The sequence below is a fragment of the Pyrgilauda ruficollis genome, unplaced genomic scaffold, assembly GCF_017590135.1.
Source record: "Pyrgilauda ruficollis isolate IOZ18807 unplaced genomic scaffold, ASM1759013v1 scaffold169, whole genome shotgun sequence".
Lineage (NCBI taxonomy): Eukaryota > Metazoa > Chordata > Aves > Passeriformes > Passeridae > Pyrgilauda > Pyrgilauda ruficollis.
Genome location: NW_024515764.1, coordinates 874,443 through 894,526, shown reverse-complemented (window position 1 = coordinate 894,526; position 20,084 = coordinate 874,443). Strand labels below are relative to the sequence as shown.

The following is a 20,084-nucleotide window of genomic DNA, read 5'->3' as shown; positions in this document are numbered from 1 at the left end:
GCAGTATAGAGTGTGGAAATGATCATTCACTATCTGCACTAATTAGGACTCTGGGTACTCATTAAGAGGAACTAACTCACCTTTTTGCACAGTAAAAAGGTGTCTCAAATCAGACCTTTTTGTAGTGTACTTTGTATTTTGTAATTAGAACAAACTCCCATAGCAGATACGTGAGATTTCTGTGTCAGGTTCTCGGTGTGTAGAGAAAGCAAAACTGAGATCTCCGAGTTCTACATGAAATTTTCAGGCTTGTTCCTTTACTTCCCAGCACTCTCCTTATGCAATGCTTTAATTTAGACTATCCTGAGTACTGGTGCAGAATTAATCAGGTCAGCAAAGGGCCTGCCAGCCACGATTACTGCACCTTTAAATACTTCTTTTCACCGTCACTTCAGCTGTTACTCTTCTATTTTTAAATCGGTTTCAAACTCAAGACCCACGGGCAGGGGGCAAATCCTTCCCCAAAAATGCCACGGACAAGAGGCCAACACCAACCTCAGCTCTTGAGGTTATTCCCCTTTTTCCTACAGCTTGTTTACTGGATTGTTAAGCATTCTGGCAGCAAATGGAAGGGGGTGGGGAAGAAGACGAGCTGCCACATTTCTAAAATTAGCATCTTCTGTCTCCGAGAAGCCTGTGGAGATTTAAAAAAATTAGGTTTCTCTGCAAGATGCAGAGAGATGTGGAATTTAAACTGCGTTGCACAGCTAAAATCCTGAGCTCTGTTTCATACCTGCAAGCTAGTTCACCTACCTTCCCTTTCATGCCCCTTCTCCCAGCTGTCAGTTAGAGACTGTTACAAAACACCTAGTCCATTTTATTGTGAAAAGAAATTGCATTCTTGTGCCCTGCCATCCCCAGGAGCCAGCCCATGGAGCCACAGACTGGTTCCCTGTTCCAGGTCACTCCTGCTGGGCTCTCACTCAGCCTCTGGGGGGGCTGCCATTCCCTGCTCACTGATTTTCTCCCCTCAGCTGTGGTTTTTTGGTGCTCAGGTAGCAGGTAATGCCCTGCTCAGGGGATGTGTTGTGTCCTTCTCCAGTCTGGGATGTAAATATTCCTTGCAGAGCCTGCTGCAGGAGCTGCTGTGCCATATTGTGTGTGGATGGAGCCAGGATTGCTCCAGTTCCAGAGCTGAGTTGTACAGACATGTTGGTTTTATCACACACACTGCCAGGAGAACACCATTAAAAGTGACATTTTGGTCTTTGCTGTTTATTAATAAAACCCAACAGTGAAAGAACTGACTGTGCCTCAGTTCCTTCAATGCCACCACTGCCATTTCTTCTGCACAGAAATATCAGAATATTATACCAGACCTGTGCTGGAAAATCCTAACCCAGAAAACTGGGCTTTCACAGATGGGCTTGAAGTTAGAAATGGAAGAGACTCAAGAATAAAACTCAAGTTTCTTTCCAAGAACCACTAAGGGTGCCAAAGTCTTCCTTTGGATCACCTCGTGAAGGAACCAAAGACTCAGCCATGACACAAATGCAGACTGGCACAGGCAGAATTAAAACATATGGGACCAGAAGGGTTTGTTCCAAAAGTCCCTTTTCTTCTTTTAGCAATTATATTTATTCTACTCCTATTACAAGTCACAGTTCATGTCTTGTGACAACTATATATGCTTAGATTTCTTTCAGATATTGGAAGCATCAGTGGGCAGTGTTGCAGCAGAAAATTGTGAAAAGAAAGGGGAAGGTTTCAGGATTTCCCTGAATAATTCATGCATTTTGGATCAACATGTTTTGGTTCATCAAAATAGTTACTGGCTTAAAAAGTACATGAGATAGTATATAGTAGATGTTATTTATATATATATTATAGATTAGATGTACCTGATAGTATGTAGTATAGATTAGATATATATTTAGATATAAATATAATATAGATATAAATTTATATATTTATATAGATATAAATTTAAACATGAGATGGGATGAGATGAGATGAGATGGTATAAAACAATGAAAAAGTCTGCACATTTTGTTCTAAACTGACAAAAACAGGTTTATTAGCAACTCCAGTGAAATACTTTCTTCTTTTTAAATCTGACATGAGAAAAAAATCTAAAAAAATTCTCTTCTACAAAGCATTTCCCATTTGGTGAAACCCCACAGAGCCAAAGTGATTTCATTCAAATTGCTCAAGGCACCTCTAGTTAAGATGCTTCGTACAACTTTTTTCTGGACCTGAGTCTTGCAGTTAAAAGATGATCTTTCCTGACTGGAGACAGAAAAATCACATAAACCTGACCCAAAATGCAGCAGAGCAAATCAGAGGGTTCAAGAGACACAAGTCAAGGCCTTGCCACATCCCAGGGCTGTCCTACAGACAGCACAGGGGTGCTGCAGCCTGCCTTAGCACAGGAGCTTGCTGCAAGTCAATTCTCTGCACATATCTCTGCCTGTCACTGCTAAATTTCAATTACAGTCACCCCTTTTAGCTATTTGCACTGATTAAATGAAAGCACAGAACTCAGTTTATCTGATTAGCCAGTCTGAGCAGCAAAAAATTAACCTGGAAGCAGCAGCTTCACTGTTCTTAGTGACACCCTGCACCCGCTTTATGTTTGCTCTGCCCTCTCAAGCACAGCCCTTGGAAATTTCCAGGATCAGAGTTTTCCCCCAAAGCTGATTTTACTCCCAGGTGCCCAAAGGTGCATGAAACCCTCTTGCCCCTCCTTAAGGGAAACCCCTGCCCCCACCAGAGCAGGGAGCTCAGTCCTCACTGTCCACAGGCCAGGGTTTGTTCATCCTTGTAATAAATTATGGATGCCCCCCCACAGGCATCTGTTACTCAAATCACCAGTTAATAATGTATGAATAAATGAAGAGACTGCTCTGAGGGGTGAGAACTGTGGGAGACTAAACTTTGAATTCTCTGCTACAGCAGCAAGCATCAAAGCTGTACTGCCAGGCTTGACCTCAGCTGGGTTTTCTTTTTTAAGAGGGTTAGAACTAGCACCTTATGAACATGAATGGCTGAACAGCAGGGGCATGGCATGAAAGCTGGCCCAGAAACACGGGGAAAGAATGAAACACCGAATGAAAATCTTGGCAGAAGCACATGGGTATCAAAGGTCTTTGCTATCTTGTGTCAGTCTGAACTGGGAGTGAAGGTCACAAGTGAATTGATAATTCTCACCAGAAATACGTTGTTAATTCTCACTAACAGAGTTCTCAATCAGGGGACCAGATGCCATTTGAAAATACAAAGCCTGCAAATATGAAAAAAGGTGAAGAATGGCTGCTGAAGAAGTTTCTAAATTTATAGGAAGCTTGTGCATCACACGCTCCAGAACCGCAGCTTGGGACCAAGTGCTGCTGGATCTTAAGCTGGAAACCTGACCGTGTGTTTTAGGAGCTGGAAACAGCGCTGGTGTGGCCTCAGCAGCGGCGCTGGGGAGGGGACAGTCGCCTCGCCCGGCCCGCGGGTGTCGCTCGCCGCCGCCGGGATGCGCTGCGGGCGCTCGGAGCGACAAGCGCGGCACGGGAAGCGCTCCCGACCGCGGCGCCGGCGCTGGCATCAGCCCGAGCGGCACAGCCCCTACCCAGGGCACCGGGGGACACTGAGCAGCACAACCCTCGGCTGTTCCGTACTCACAGAAACTGCAAACAGAACTGCAAGTATCCCACGGGGCGGAAGGGCGCAAGAATTCAGTGCACAGTGCGCTGCAGGAACAAGTGCCAGACACAAAAAGCTGTGCTGACCCAGGTAGAGTCTCCCTCTGCTCCGACAGCCTCCCGAGTCTCCTCCTCTCACGAGTAAGTGCAGCTCATCCATCTAGAGAAGCATCACCTGTTCAGGTGCTGGAGACTGATGGAAAAGCTATTTCTCCGCTATAAAAATAAATGGCACAGTCTGTCACTGTCTCTTGTCCCTAAATTACCTACTTATGCTGCACCTTTCACAATAAAAAAGAAGCATGGAATCTTCATAACTCCCTCACAGTTCTAACTTTTGTTATTGCTTTAAACTTTATTCTGACCAAGGCAGAAAATCTGCACATCTTGCATGTTGCTTGCAGTCAGCTCACAGCTTTGACTGAGAAGCAAACAGCAAACTGCTCAGAGCACACCCTGTCCAGCCACCTGAACTCAGGGCAGGAAAGCAAATCAGGCTCTGAACCAGACACTGAAGAACTCAGAGACCCTCTGGTGATAGTTATTGGCAAAGCCTCTCTGATCTCACAGCCATATTTACAGGACATCACAACCACGATACGCTGTGCAGAGAATCCAGACTTTATCCCTACACTGCCTGTAAGAAGCTTGAGTCTAAAATCTGGTACTTGTACGATTAAAAAAGCTCTTCCAGCTGAGGATTAATCATCTCAGTAGGACTGTGCAAATGCATGTGAGATGAGTGGGGAAGGTTATATAAAGCCCACAGAGAGAAGGAAAATGCAAGAATAGAACTGAGGACCTGGCTTGCACAGCACCTGAATGCCTGCAGGTGCTTTTTACAGAGATGCATTCCGAGTACTGATTGTAATTTACTTGTCAGTCATTTACTTGATTAATTATCTCCTCCAAATGGCTCATCACCCAGCGTACCTGAAGTGTTACAACCATCATTAGAGATGCAGTAGTGTGATCCTCCAGCAGACACAGAGGAACAGCTCCCTCTGCACAAACACACTTTGCCACGAGACTTGCAGCTGACAAACGTGTTTACAGAGCCCCAGGAGCACACAACCCTGCAGAACCATCTGAGAACTGCACCTGGGAATGGCTTTAATGAACTATGCACCACAGGTAAAGATAAGATGACTGCACAATCAAACCTGATCAGCTTAATCTACACCAGCAGAACTCCTGTAAAATCACTGAGAGAACACAGGAACATCGGCACTGTGTGCCAGCAAATTATTTTATACACACAGCAGTGAGTAATGACACTAAGAAATGATGGGCAGAGTTTAGCACAGTGCATTGTGGTGGAGTTTCTGTTGTTTAAGAGCCATCCTTCCCTTCCTCCATCAGTAAACTTTGCAAGGCACAGGCACACTGAAATGCAATGTCTACAGCTACTGAAACTGCTCTGGAGTAAACAATTCATTCAGAGAATTGGGAATTGCTCTGTCCTTAGCATTATGGTTTCTCCAAAGCAATCCATGTTTCATTTGCTGTAAGTGGAATGGATTTTCATTTACTTAGCAGTCTTTGTATTTATCTAGATACTATGGCCATAATTAATAAAACATGCCTTCTTAAAAGATCTTTTGAAATTACAGTGAGCTGATGAGATCTAAAAAAATATTATCCTCTAACTAACAGGGTCAAATGGCTGAATATCTCTGAGCAAGTGAGAAAAGGAAGAGTAATGTGATGTTATGAAAGTACTACTGAACAACAACTGAGCCCATAAGCACAAGTACAATTTATCTTCTAGCAAAAATTCTAGTGGATGAGGTAAAAAGAATAAATCCACCTACTGTGTTTCTGCGATGGGCTTCCTAAATCCATCATCCTGTGGAGATAAGAGGGTTTTTCTCAATTTCCTATGTTAGGAAGTAAAAATACTCTGCATTTTCCCTCCGTCTTGCTCCCTCTTCTGCAAGTCTGTGTCTGCGTGAGAAGGCAGTTTGAATTTCATCCCATTTATTAGCTCAGGCACTGAGGAATCACTGTCAGTTTTGTGATGTACAAGCTCCTTTCCTCTACACAACACCAAGGAAGCGGGGGAGAGAGGAGAGGTAGGATTTTATCTAAACTACTTTTTGCTGGATCAATTAACTCTTTGCTGACTGACAGCTCCTTCCTGGTATATCTCCTGTCAGCTGACACTGAAATGTTTGCTCCTCTAAGGCAACAGGGGACTCTCTGCCAGCTGTTAAATGCTCATGTTCCTTCTTTTAAGGTTTCCTCTGCTTTTCTCTTCCACTGCTTAACTGGGCACTCCAGTCAGAGACTGCCACAGCCATGATCTCTCACAACCACACAAGGTGCCCCTGATCAATTATGCCAGAGGGACTCAGGGTCACAAATTTCTTCCTCAGTTCCTACAGCTTCTAAAACTCACAGAGGTCTCTAATAGGGATTTATTCCCCACATACTAATGCTTGCTGCTTCTTCAGGTACAGCATTTAACACCTCTAACCCTGAATATCCAAAACTGAACAGAATTATTTGCAATGAAACCAAATTCACTGCTGCCAGAAGAATGAAATGGGGATGCACTTGTGTATACCACCATCCTCAAACACTTAAATTTTCAAGGTAACAGAACAGAATCCTGTTCATTCCTCTGCAGTGAATTTTCAGTTAGGCAACAACAAATGATCTTTCTTCACTTTCTCGGCCACCTGTTCTAAAAAAGAAACACAGTTCAGTAGCACCACCCCATAGCCAGTTCCACATTCAGCAAGGTCTGCAAAGGTTTCCCCAAGTTTAGTGTTTTCCTGGGAGAACTATCACATATATATAAATATATGAATATATGTATGTATGTATATACAAAACTCTGTAGATATTTGCATCTCTTGAGAGAATTTTAACTTTTTAATCCCTGCCCACAGTAAAACCTCTCTGATGCAAATTTTTACTTAGAGGTCTATGAGAAAAACGAGTCAAATTAACTAGATTTTCCACACTAACCATTTTCCTCCAGAGAACAGCATGCAGGATTAAGCACAAACCTTTCTTCCCCCCTACTTCAAATAGCACTTTGTAGTCCATCTCTTCCTTTTTTCTGCTGGTAAATGAGGACAAAACCTGTTCTGCAATCGTGGATCTGAATGCTAGTGCTTCTGACATATTTCTATTTTCATACTTAATTCTAGCAAATGAGCATTTTGAACTTTCATTAAATTTTATTTCTTGATTTTTGAGCATTATCTTGACAGCAACCCAGCTCCTGTATCTGCCACTATTCCAAAGACTTGCCTGGTGCTGGAGCACACTTCCTTGGAATGACTTTCCTCTGACTTTCACTGATGGCCCCACACATTCCAAGTACCTGCCTATGTCAACACACAGTTCATTCACTCTGACACAACCTCAAGCTTTTTCTTCCTTAGATCCAGTCACAAATCCTGCTGTCCTACTGGGAATCAATATCTCCCCTTTCAGTTCAGTAAGAGAGACACCAGTTAAGGGGATTAGAATAGTCTCTAAACAGGTTTAAAATCTTTTGTCTTCTTCACTGAGCCAATTGCCTGGAACTTCAGCATTTCAGCAGGGAAAAAGATTATTACTCCAGGGAAATATCAGTGGTTCTGATATTGTCAGAAACAATCTCACTCACTCTTCTCTAAACTATTCACAGCTCTTCTATTGTGTGCAGAGCATTTTCAGCATAAAAGGGCCATAATAGAACAGCTTCTCTTCACAGTGGCTACACAGGTTTAACTCATGGTTTGTACTTCTGAGATCATGAGTTCAAGAATATTCTCATTTCTTTTCTACAGAGCCAGCAATGCAGCTGAAGGATCCTGTATTTGCCTGAGAGATGGCATCAGCCACGCATCAAGTGGTTCCTCATAGTTTGATAAGTGTAGAAAACCACTATGGTTTGCTTCAGAAGACAACTGGAGTTATTTGTTCTCTCAAGAAACAAAGCATTCCTCTCTCTGATGAAGCACTTAACCTCAGATCAAACTGACAGATAAGATTCTGATGTGAAGATAAATAAAAACTCCTTGGAGATGAAGGGCATTGAAATGTTTGGAGAGGTGAGTAATACCAAAAACCAGGGTGGTTCACAGTATCACAGTCACGATTTTAAAACACAATTTGCCAGACTCCAAATGCAAACCAAAGCCAGTCATGCTGTAAGGCACACAGGCTAGTTGTCACTTGGCTGTACCTGCATTTGGAGGCTTTCAGGGGGATTAAGTTTACCAGAACTACCAGCAGATGCAAATAATTTGCTTGTGAGAAAGTGTAAGAAGGAGAGACTGAGCTGTTGTTTACAGAGCCTCAGAGCAGCATCCCTGTGAGTGGCTTTGACTGACAGGCTTATTCACAGCTAATGGCAGCATCTCCAGAACTTCCCACAGATAATGCCAATATCGTTGCACTTTGTTAAACAATACTGGATTTCCACCCCTCCCATCTCTGACAACACACAGGCTGAGCACTCATATGAATGAATGAAAGGAACATATTTTTCCTCTCGCAGCATTATAAAGACCTAGTTTTTAGTTGCTCCAGCACTGGTTCAGTCAATCCAGAAGTTGGTTTACTACCTCTAAACATGCTGCACTTATTCTAGTCATCTGACTGAGCATGGTTTTTACCTATTTCACTATTATTAGGGTCAAACCAGGGTAACTTCCCTGCTACCAGGTACACCTATCAAGAATTTCACTCTGCCTTGCAAGGAGCAGCGATTACAAGTAGAAGTTACCCTGGTTAATAACCCTCAAGGGATGCCAGGTACAAAAGCTCCAGGAAGAGCAGCACTCAGGTGGTTCTGAGGCAGCTGAGAGGTCCCAGCGCTGGGTTCTGGCGGGATGGAGGCTGTGAGACCGAGCACACGCTCACCCAGCAGATGGCAACCGCGGCACAGCCCGCGGCATCAGCGCTGTCCTGAACCGGGCATGGGGCGCGCACGGGGCTCTTCGCTCTGCTGGGTTTGTCCAAAATCCTCACAGGCAGAAGCAGATATATCAGATAGGGCAGGAAGACTTGAGGGGGCAGAGGAGAAGAAAGAAGAAACAGATGTAACAGATGGTAACATTCAGGTGATTCAGTTTCTAAACCAGGAAAAAAAACACTGATTCTGCAACAGAGTTCAGTCAGTGATTTAATCTCCTTTTCTCCAGTTAACTTTTACAGGAAAAGCAGAGCTGCTACATAAATTGAGTATCCAGGTAACGCTCCCCTTTTTATTACAGCCTCATGATTCACTAGCACAGAGCAAAGAAAGGTGAGGCCAAACTGCAATATTCCTACAGACCACAGAGAAGGAGCAACAAAGCAGAGCTCTGTCAGAAGCACCTTTGTGGTGCCCATTGCTTTTCCTGTCAGATTTACAACCTTTATCCTAACAAACCTCCACTGAGACAAAGACAGGTGGTTATTAGTGTTTCCTGATTCTAAAACAAAATCACTACCAAGGGCAGAGGCTGTGTGAGCTGGAGACAAAGCAGATTCCTCCCTGCTCCATAGCAGGTGTCAATTCATTGGTATTTAGGCTCCTGCTTTCCAAGAGATTGCAGCAGGAATGTCTGAGCCTGAATAGGAGTTAGGAGACTAAACACCTTTAGGCATCTTGGCACAGAGCCTCCAAAAACTACATTACAATGCACTTTAACAAAAACACAGGCAAACAAAAATCCCAACCAAAAAAAATAAGAAAGAAGTTAATCTAGAAAGCCTTCGAGATTTTTATTACCTGTTGAATTTATATGGGCTAAATGGCAAGGCTTGAAATGGTCACTTGATTGAAACTAAAATCACTGAGGAAACAAATATACATTCCTCAAAGACAGGAAAAAGGAATCTGAGTCACATCAGCTGAAAGACAAGATTCTTAGTCATAATGAAGTTCAAGGTCCTGGGCTCCAGTGGTTCATTCTGGACTCCTGAGCCTGAGCCTCCTGCTCAGCCCTTTGCAGGCAGCAATGAGCCAGACATCCTCCAGGTACCTTGTGCCACACATGATTCCCAGATCCCTGCCCTCCATCAGGTGCAGGAGATGTATTTAGGGAGTGTCAATGAATGGACAGAGCTGAGAGCTGCCCTTGGGTGCTGAGCCCCAGCCAAGGTTACCTCTGCCTGCAGTGACCCCAAGACACTTCCTCATCCTTTACAATGCACTCTGCTTCACACAAAGGGACATTTTCTTATAATTTTGTCATCTCTTAATGTGATATAAACATTCTCAAAGACTGAATGCTTTCAAACAATTTTCCTTCTAAGACTTGAACAGTATTAAAGAATTCTACATGAGCCTGGATGTCCAAAACCAGCCAAATTTGATTCAGTTTCACTGTTCCATCAGTCCTCAGATCTACTCCAGGCCACCACCACGCAAGATTAAAAATCTCCAGGGTTCAGACTCCTTTGTGGTCTGCAGATTGCATGTTGCAGAATAGTTCCCAAGCAGCTGATATCAGCACCCACTATTGCCACTCTCTAGATCTTACCAGAGTTATTTCAGCTCTGAATTGCTGAGGTTGGGCATTATTATTATTTGTATTTCAGAACACATAAAAAACACCTAAACGTGACTGAGAAGTGTCTGTTGTACAGGAACAGCAGCTCCCATTTATAATCAGAATAAGAGACAACATAAGGATAAAATGAAATTACAAAAAGAGCCAAGCAAGAAGGCAGTAACAGAATCAGAACTAGAACCTGGATCTGCTGAGCAATCCAGTATTGTGTCCTTAGGTTCATATCTTCATTACAACATTAACATAAATTAGTATAAGCTGACACTGCCAACAAAGGAAACAATTGTGCATTCTGCAAACCTCACTTGTGCATTTCTGCCTCTGCAGCAAAAGGGAGGACAAACAGCAGCTCTCAGTGTTCATTACACTGCAGCCTTGTCCTCCATTCAGAAAGGAAAAAAGGTGTTGAAAATATAACTCTCAGCTGAGACTGTGCAAAACCTTCAGGATTTGGTGTCACAATTGTGTAGCACCACTGTCTGTGCCATACCAAACCGAGGACAGTGACATGTTTGAGCTCCATCACCATAGGGATAACAGTGTGTCTGTTCAGATTGGATTCAAACTGCACCAACAAAACCCAAACCCAAACCAGGTCCCATCCTTCCCTCACTCCCCTGTACATGCAGAACAAGCAGAACTGCAGCATCAGGTCACATTTTATTTTTAGCTGCAAAACCAGTGAAACTGGGCAGCTTCACAGAAATCTAACTCTAACTGAAATTCCTGTCAGACAGCTGCTGCCAATTCACAAAATATCACCTGCCTGTCTGTCCTTCAGCTCAGTTTGTGCCAGAGTGGTCTGGGTTGGAAGGGAGCTCTGGAGATGCCCCAGCCCAAGCCCTGCCATGACAGCAGCTGCTCACAGCCAGGCAGATGTTGGAGCCCCAGCTGAAGGCCAGCTCAAGAGCTTCTCCAGGCTAATGTGATGTACCACATATCTCAGCAAACAGGATTTTGCATGTCTGTGCACAACACTCTTTCATCAGATTACAAGGGAAAAGTGAGTCTAGACATGCCAGAGCATATTTGAAAAATAGAGGATTACTGAATTTGCCATATCCCTCCTTGATTTTGGACTCTCCCAATGCTGCCGTAATAAGGACTAATGGCATTCTATATAACCAAATTAAGTAAAACTTAATTGCATTCCACTCAGATTTCCTTTTTACATAGCAATCTGCTTCCTCATCCATGTACAGCCTACACAGAAAAGTGGAGATTTTACTGCAAAAAAGCAACAGGTTTTGAAAAGTCTCAGTTGATGAAACATCAGAAAGCTGCACAAAAGTGCCAGGAGTTCCAAGGCATTGAAGATGAGTAAGCACAGAAGGAGATTGTGGGTAACTGTGAAACTGTGGGGCCAAAGGATCAGTTGAGGGGCATTTAATTAACTTCATGGAGTAATTGCAACCAGTGGTTTAACTCCAGCTCGGTCCTTTCCTAAGTTTTCTGGCAGATAAACTCACCCAAATATGAAAAGAGAAGCATTGCATTTGGCAGGCTGGGCCTGGCAGAGCTGAAATGTTATTTCTGAAGGCTCCAGGCAGCAGCTCAGCACTGTCACTGTCACATCTGTGCAGGTGGCTCTGTGTCTGTCACAGTGCAGAGGCAAAACCAGATCAGAGCTGCATTTCAACAGAGCCATGGAAAGAGTTAATGAGGGAGTCAAGGCCAGGCTCAAGTGGGTGTTCTGAACCAGCCTGCAAAGGGATTCCTGAGCCCAGACCAGCTTTTGTTCAGGTCCAGACCCACTTGCATTGGAATGCTGGAAGTGCTGCCCAGGCACAATGCAGACTTTCTCTCCCTCCAGCTGTTTCTGCCTTTTCTTTGCACTTTGTCCTAGGTTTGCACACTGACAGAGCTTCATGTACAGGAATATGTCATGCACATCCAGAGTCATCAGCCTACAAATAAAAAATGAGTTCTATATCACACAAACAGTCAGTTTGTGTGATACCTGGAATAGATCACCTCACTTCAGTAGTGCCAGAACACACAAATGATGCAATACACCCATTTCACATCTGAATTTCTGCACTTTACTTTTTCAAACTCCTTGCAAATCAATATAAAAAGCACACTGAGACAATGATAATGGCTTGATGGCTCTACTAGGAAAAGTAACATCAGTAAATGTGTAAGAAAGATAAGAACTAGGATAATGACAATCATTCACGGATTAATTATTTCACTGACAGGCTATTTTTAGTACACCTACAATATAAATATATTCAGCTAGTAAAAATATATACTTATCAGCACAAATTGTAAGCCAACAGAAAGAGAAATTGATCTCACAGTTGCTGGATATTTAACCAAAATTACAAAATTAGGTCCTGTGAAAACCCAGCCAAAACTTTCAGTGCTGTCTACTTCATGACTGTAGGCAGTAAATTAAATGCATTTCAAGCAAATGAGTCCTGTGTTGAATAAATGAAGTCTTGATTTAAATATTAAGCTAAATAATCTTTTTATTATTTATTTTAAATGCAAAAAACACCAGGCCCTCCTCCCTCAGATGTCTCCCATAGCACAAATTCATCTGCCACAGACATCAGTTACACAATTCCCTCCCTCCTACCCAATCTCCAGTCTACACTTGATGTGCACAATCACATCTGTAATCTCCAGAGCTTCCTAAGAGAAGAGCTCATTTTCCCCTGCTCGAGCTGTCAACACTGAAAAAAAAGAGCAACAGCCAACAATAGTTATTCTTTGAGCTTTGCATCTCCCAGCTCAGTTCAGACAACTCCATGGCACAGAGCCACAACCTGAGGCACTATAAATCCCAGTCTCATCAACTTCAAGAAACATTTTCCAGAAGCACTGGAAAGGATCAAGGAAAAAAGTTGCAATCTCTTGACAGTCTCATCCCAGGATACTCATCTACATTTTTTTAGAAGTTTTACAAATTCTGCACATGAAGGTCTGTTCGCACAGCTGAAATCTCACAGACTGCACAAGCAAGGACAGAAGAAAGATTGATTCAAAGTTTTCCTCAGTGTACAGGGCGATGGTTGTTTTGGGGATTTTTTGATACATTTTACCCAAACTGTAGTCACAATAAAAGCTACACAGGAAAAAAGGGACTGAGGAATATACAAGCACAGTTCCCTCAAATTTAAGGAAAACTAGCAGCCCCATATGAAATATCAACACAATAAAAGTAAATTTGGAGAAAAAGAAGAGAATGCATTTTCAATACCAAACTACGAGATGAAAGGATGGCACCTTCCACTCACCTACTGTGAGGATGTTTGCAGAGAGGAAATGGCAGCAGTTTCCCTCATGGAGAATGGATTCTTCTCTTTGTGTCAAATCCCCTGCTAGAGATTTTGGAGAAGTCAGAGCCATCTCAAGCTTTCAGAGCAGCCTGGCAACAGTGCCTGCTCCAAGTCAAACAAAGCACTTCAGTGCAGATATCTGCAGAAAATTTCAGTCAAGCAATGAAAATATCTGAGAAAAAGTAACAATTTCAGGATGTTGCTGCTTTGCTTGCTTTGGAAGTTCCAGTGAGTGCCTTCTCTGGAATTCCACATTCAGGAGACTGCCCTGGTTTAATTCTTTTGGCACATATTCCACTCATTGAACAACAGGATTTGCAGTATCAATGTGGAGAAAGAACCACGGAGCCCAGTCTTGACAGGATGGATGTGAGGAACCTTCCCAGGACCACAGGAGTTACAAACATTCCGTGGATCTTCCCAGTGTTTCTTGCATGTGGCGACCCTGGAGAAGACATTTTTTTAAATAATGGAAGATACTTTAATGGTGAGATATTTACCACAGGAACATACTTAGGTGATGTGCAATGCACTGACCTCAGCAGACAGAAGGCACCAACTCTTCCATCCCTCACCCCAGGATTTTCCACAGACAAAGCTCCATTTTTGCCAGCAGCAACTTCTCCAGAAGCCAAAGCACTCATGCTGGGGTTAATTATTTTACACACACAAACACACAGAGACATAATATGTACATACACACTTAGCTCAGTCATTCTGCACAACAAGTGAAGGTATTGGGTGCATTTCCAAAGGACCCTGCCTGATGATGGCTCCCTCATTCACTTCCATCTCCAGCCCTTGAAGCTCTTTGCTCCTCTTACCTGTTGTCAGCTGTCTCCATCCTGTATCTCTGTCATTGTCTGGCATTCTCTTTCCCTTTTCTTACCCATCTTCTGCCCACTGGATACAGAAGACTCACCTTTCCAAAGCTTTCAGTGGACACCTTCCCCAGAGAAACAAGGTCAGAGAGGCTCCCTCCAAAACAGCAATCACCCCAGACAGAAACCTGGGATCCTACCTAGTGCTGGTAACTGTTTGAATCTCTGGGAGTCTCCTTCAGTTTGTAATTACAAGTTGAGCTCCGAAACATTGCCCTAACATGTTTTGTTGTGAAAGCACGGATCCAGTTTGACATTATTTTAAAGAGAGAGGGCAATGAAGCTCACTATTAATTACAGTGATTAGAAATAAAGGAGGGGGTTTGAGACATTTGTAGCAAAAAATGAGTAAGAGAATGCCCTGCTAGAGCATCTGCCGTTTGAAGCTGTACCTCTCTCCTTGTGTTTGGTCCCTCATTCAGCTTCTTTGGGAAGTCACTTCCTCCCTGCCATTATCTTTTCACCAAGCCCCACCTTCTCCTTTCTCATGCTGTTAAAAACTCCTGTGTTCAGAGGGAGCATCAGTCAGTGAAGTAACACCCTTATGTGGAGCCAAATGCATGGCAACTTCATCTAAGGGACAGTAGTGCTTGGCAATAATTATCCTGTAAAAAATCAGCATCATTACAATCATTTGTTTCCGCATTTAAATGGGAAATATCTCACAGGGCATCCTGTGGCTCTGCAATTGTTATGGACACCTCAGAGAGTGACATTCATTTGGCAAAGAATATCTTTATTACAGAGCACAGCTGGAGTAATCAAAACCCAAATTAGAAGCTTAGGGCAGCTTTCAAAAGCAGACTGGATTGAGAGGGGAGGAAGATAACAGATTATCAAAGATACATCCTGTGCCCCCCATACACTCATTCTTGTACATGCTGTCACCTGTTCCTGTAATTGTATCCCTTGTAATTGTATTCCCTGGCATATACATAATTAGGTAAAAGAATACAGAGATAGCATTCTGCTTTAGACTGAGCAAAATGAATTCATACATTTCCCTGTATTCATTTAATACATTTCATGTATTCATTTTGTGCATCCCAAAATAAACGTTGTTGGTTGGTTTTTTGGTTTTTTTTTTTTTTTCTAATCTAGGTTAATCCTTGAATCAATACCAAAAATACACTTCCATATACAGAGCTGACTTGTTTTATTTAGAATGGAACCCAAAGTAGATGTTAGAAGGTATGTCAGGATGTAAATCAACTTGTCCAGTGAAAAATCCAAAACTGCACCCAGCAGCATTTCTGGAGCTGCTCAATTGCATGCTCTGTGCAGGTACTGCAGATGCCAGCACTGCCTCAGTTATCATCCGCTTTGGTCATCTGGGCAACTCCTGACCACAATTTTGTAGCCACTAGCCACCAAGTGCCATTTCTGGTACCTGTGCACCGAATGTTTAACCTGGGATGAATCCAGGGGGTCCCAGGCTCACAGGACAGAGGAACTGTTCTAACACCAAGACAAGGTCAGCCCATTTCCTTTGCAGAAAGATGAACTGGTGGGTAGTTGCTTGGCTGACTCTCTCACCTCTTTGCTTCAGGGCTTATTTGAGAGGCCATTTCCTTTGGAGGAAGTTCAATCAGTGTGACTAATTAGACACCAAAGAACATGTCCATGAGGGCAAGGAAGACTGAATGGGCACGGGTGCTCCTGCTGGTGCCAGAGCAGCATCATTCCAGTGAAAGCAGCTGAGCTTTACATTGATGTGGCTTGTTAAATATTTTATTGTCTCGAGTTATGTCAAATTCATGTTCTTTATGCTTTGTTATGATCTGAAAGTGAAGCTACTTTGAGGCAGCTGATCTCTGAATGTCTTCACTTTCCATGCAAAATTGTTCTTCCTGCACTCAGTCCCACCTTTTACAGCTTCCTACAGGTCCTCAGAGTTCCATTCCTCCCCTCCCTCTCTTCAGCATACCTGTGCTGGTAAAAATAAAAGCCAAGCCCCTCTTCCCAAACCAGTCCCCACAAATCCTACGCAGCCAATGGAAAAGTATACAATGGATCCCTAAAAATACAGATTGGTATCTCAGAACAACATTCAGGGGCCAGATCTCCTATTAAAGTGAATGAAAGAAGCTCAGTTGGCTTTCCTGGCAAATTTGTTGTGAAGGTTGGATGATGGAAAATATCAGTTGCACTGTCTGGAAACACCTCACCTCTGTTACTGTAGGAACCACGGTGGCTCTGAGAACAGCACTGCTCACTGGCAGAAGACATCAAACAGCCAAAAGAGAGCAACTGTATCTGTTCAGACCACATGAACAAGATTTAAACTGTCTGCTCAGGCTGAGAGCCCTACCTAAGATTATTGTGTGAGGTCCTGTATCCCCTTGGAATAAAGGACTTAAACCCTTGAGGCAGGATCTGTATCACTTACAGACAATAAAAGCTGTGTACACCATTAACAATTCTCTAGCCGTTTTTATATACTGTAGTATTTAAAGCTTAACCCCACAAGACCTGCTTTTGTTCAGGAAGGTTTTGTGTGGCATCCACAAAGCTCAGACAAGCTCTGATATCCTCCCAGGACAGATACACTGATACCATGGATGAAACACACAAAAACCAAGCCATCACTTAAACCTGAATAGTTTGATCAGGAAGCAGATCAATGGATAAAAGATCAAAGTGCCATCAAATGGGAGGGAAAAAACTAATACTTTAAAGAATTTAAATGTGAGAGCTGGGATTTGCTTTTAAGCTGCAGTGTGGTTGCCTCTGACACGCTGCTCATTTGAAGGAATGCAGCTCCATTCAGCAGGGAATTGCACGGAGATAACCTGCACGTCCAGACACGCCAGTGCACAGCCAGGGAAAAGAGAGGAGAGGAGAGGAGAGGAGAGGAGAGGAGAGGAGAGGAGGCTGCTCCAGCCCCGCGGAACCAGGGCTGAGCCCACACCTTAGGGTGTGATCCCGCATTCCTCTTCCCAAGGGACCGGGCACACTCACAACAGCGGCGTGCCACTGAGTCTCCTCGGTTAAAAGGAGAAAGAGCAGAAAAGGCACAAGAGGACATCAGGATTCCTTCCTGGCAGGCTGCCGTGTTCACCTTCACCCAGAACATCCCACTTAAAAGGAGCACTTAAGATTTGTCAGCTTTTCCTCAGCCGCCCCTTACAGCCTGAGCTGGAGCTGCACATGCAGGAGCCCTGCATTTTTGTTCAATGATGTAACTGAATATTCCTTATGCAAGTCAGCAGACTTGTTATTAAATCCAAATTATTTATCTCAGGTTTGTATGAAACACATCATATGACTTTAGCAATAACTTTATGAAGCAAAATGTGAAATTTGTAACAATTTTTCTCTATAGGGATAGACTTGTTTGCAATCCCCTGACCTATTTATCCTGAATTGCCAAAACCCCTCTCGGTTTCACCATCATTCCCTGTCACCAGCCAGTTCCCAGACCTGTCTGAAGCGACAATGGAAACACAGCAGCCTCTTGCTTCTGAAGAAAATTTGCATTTTGTATTAGCAAGGGAGAACTGGCAATTTCTATTAGGAGGCAAAAGGAACTAATTAAGCAAAGTTCTAAATATCATCCAATAGCTTGGCTCAAAAGAACTTTGAAAATAAAAGTTTCATACTCTAGACCACAAAAAACAAAAAGCCTCAGAGAAGAAATGAGGAAGGAAGATCTCCTTGTTAGGAGACAGAAAGTGAGGACTGCTGGAAAAGTTCTGCCGCACTTGGGAATTTGTGAGTCATACTGAGGAGAGATAGACTGTGGGCTCCGATGCCACTTGTAATCAGATCTATAATTCCAATAATGTTCATGCTGCCAATTGTGCTGGCAGTCTCGGTTTTCAGACTTCTCCAGAAGTCTGATTTTTTAAAAATTTTTTTTCTACAATTTCATGTAAATGAGCAGGAAATTCTTTTAAGAATAATGTCTTTAATCAAACTGCTTTAATTCTGTACAGCAGCTTAATGCTGCACTGATGAATCTCTTGGATATTAAGAATTAATTTACACTGGGGGAGTTAGAGAAAAGGTGGCAACTTGTCACCTTTCACAAGTCAGTGGCAAACATCAGCTTTCTTCTGAAGATGCCTGGTAGGGCCAAACACAAGAGCCCAAGCACAGGCAGACAGACACTAAGAGAATATTGCAAACAAGAAAAACATGCTTGTGCTTGGCAACTTCAAGAGGACACTGCCATTTTTTATTTTATTTTTTTTTACCAAATATCCAAACCAATTTCTTCAATTATGAATCTCCTTCTCTATTAGCAGGAATGGGTCTGGGAACCACTCAATCCATCCTCCTTTTGTCAAACACAGGGCAGTGACGTGCACACATGGGAATTACAAGGCAGCAAGTCTTTAAGGCCTGATCCAATAAATTTCAAAGTACAGCTCTGCTTTGCTCTCCACCTTATCATGGACTTTAGTACTTGGTTAGTCAATAAATAACATTACTTCAATAACTTCATCTCAGTCTAAACTCACAGGAGGGGAAGAAGTGGGATAGGTCACTTTACACTGTAGGAGACAAAAACCTGTTAAGTTGTTTAAATAGAAAATATTTCATGTAGTCCTTGCAGCAATCCCACTAAATAATGCCATTATAACTCATCCCAAAGTTGTGTTTTTGAGGTTCTTCTCTGCAGGCTATAGAACTTCTTCCAGGCACCTCAATTGCAGCTGCCATTGTTTCCTCAGGCTCCATTCATTAGTTGGTTTTTGTTGTTGTTTTATTTTGGTGTTTGGGTTTTTTTACTATTATTAAATAAAATACAAATTGCATGTTTTCAGTTAAGGGCAGAGAAAACTTCCAGAGAATCCGTTCCAGCATCTAAGGGCAGTAGGAATTCTGGAATAACAAGCTGTAGGGGGTTATGTTGAAGGGAGAAGAGGCAGGGAGGAACTTCTTTTAAGTTACCTTACAGTAACTAATCCTGCAAGAAGAGCTGAGAGGAGACATCCTCTGAACACCAGACTGAGCACAAAAAGTGCTGTTTTAAGTTTCTTCCTAACGGCCCTTGGCAAACACCTCAGGGAATGGGAACTGCAGAGCTTGTGCAGCACTTTCAATCTCTCCCAGGAATGTTAACATGGAAAGATCCCTCACCTTCCCACCTCATCTCCCTTGTCATGTGTGAGGCAATCCAGAGCTCCCTGACAACTATTAAGATGTCAGAAGATTCTACAGGAGCCGTTCCCTAATTAAATGGAAACAAGCGAGGCTGTGATGAACAATACAAAATGTGGGCCAAGATCAGAACCAGGTACACCAAAATCAGTCTCTCAAGTTTCATGCTGCATTTGTCATGCAAATGGATCTGAAATCCTCACTCAGGTTATGCTTGTCTTGATGTCTGCACCCAGCATTTCTCTCAGGACTGCACAGTCTCATGTGCAGTCTGCCAGATAGCAAAGAGGAAGGAAGCTGAGAACTTTGTCTCGGCATGTGTGAAGGTTTGTCACAGCCTGCAGTGTGCAGGTACCTATCCAATGACTCTGCTGTGCACCTACGTGTGCTGAGGGGAACTGCTCCACCCCCACAAAATGAAGGCAGATTAAACAATGAATCCAAAGTTTGGAAATTCCCTACAGATTTAGAGTCTGTGCCCTAAGCAGTAATGTGGAGACCAGAATTTCAGTGACTTGCAGCAAAATCTGGGCTGAGGGGTTGCACGCTGTGGCCATGGATGGCTGTCCCCTCGGAACAGGGCTTGGCTCATGTCATGCAGGGCTTTCCTTCTCTGCCAGCTGAGCCTGGATGCATGGCCAGTACCTACTGCTCATGTCACAGCTGCCACCAGGA

The 20,084-nt window shown here is 43.2% G+C and overlaps 1 protein-coding gene across 1 annotated transcript in view; it reads right to left on the bottom strand.

The window, feature by feature from the left end:
- Nucleotides 1-13,489, bottom strand: part of PLCH2 (phospholipase C eta 2) — a 64,854-nt gene extending 51,365 nt beyond the window's left edge. The window contains exon 1 of the mRNA XM_041463651.1: nt 13,378-13,489. Within this exon, the coding sequence (XP_041319585.1) occupies nt 13,378-13,489 (112 nt within the window). The remainder of the gene's footprint in view (nt 1-13,377) is intronic.
- Between the last annotated feature and the right edge of the window lie 6,595 nt (nt 13,490-20,084).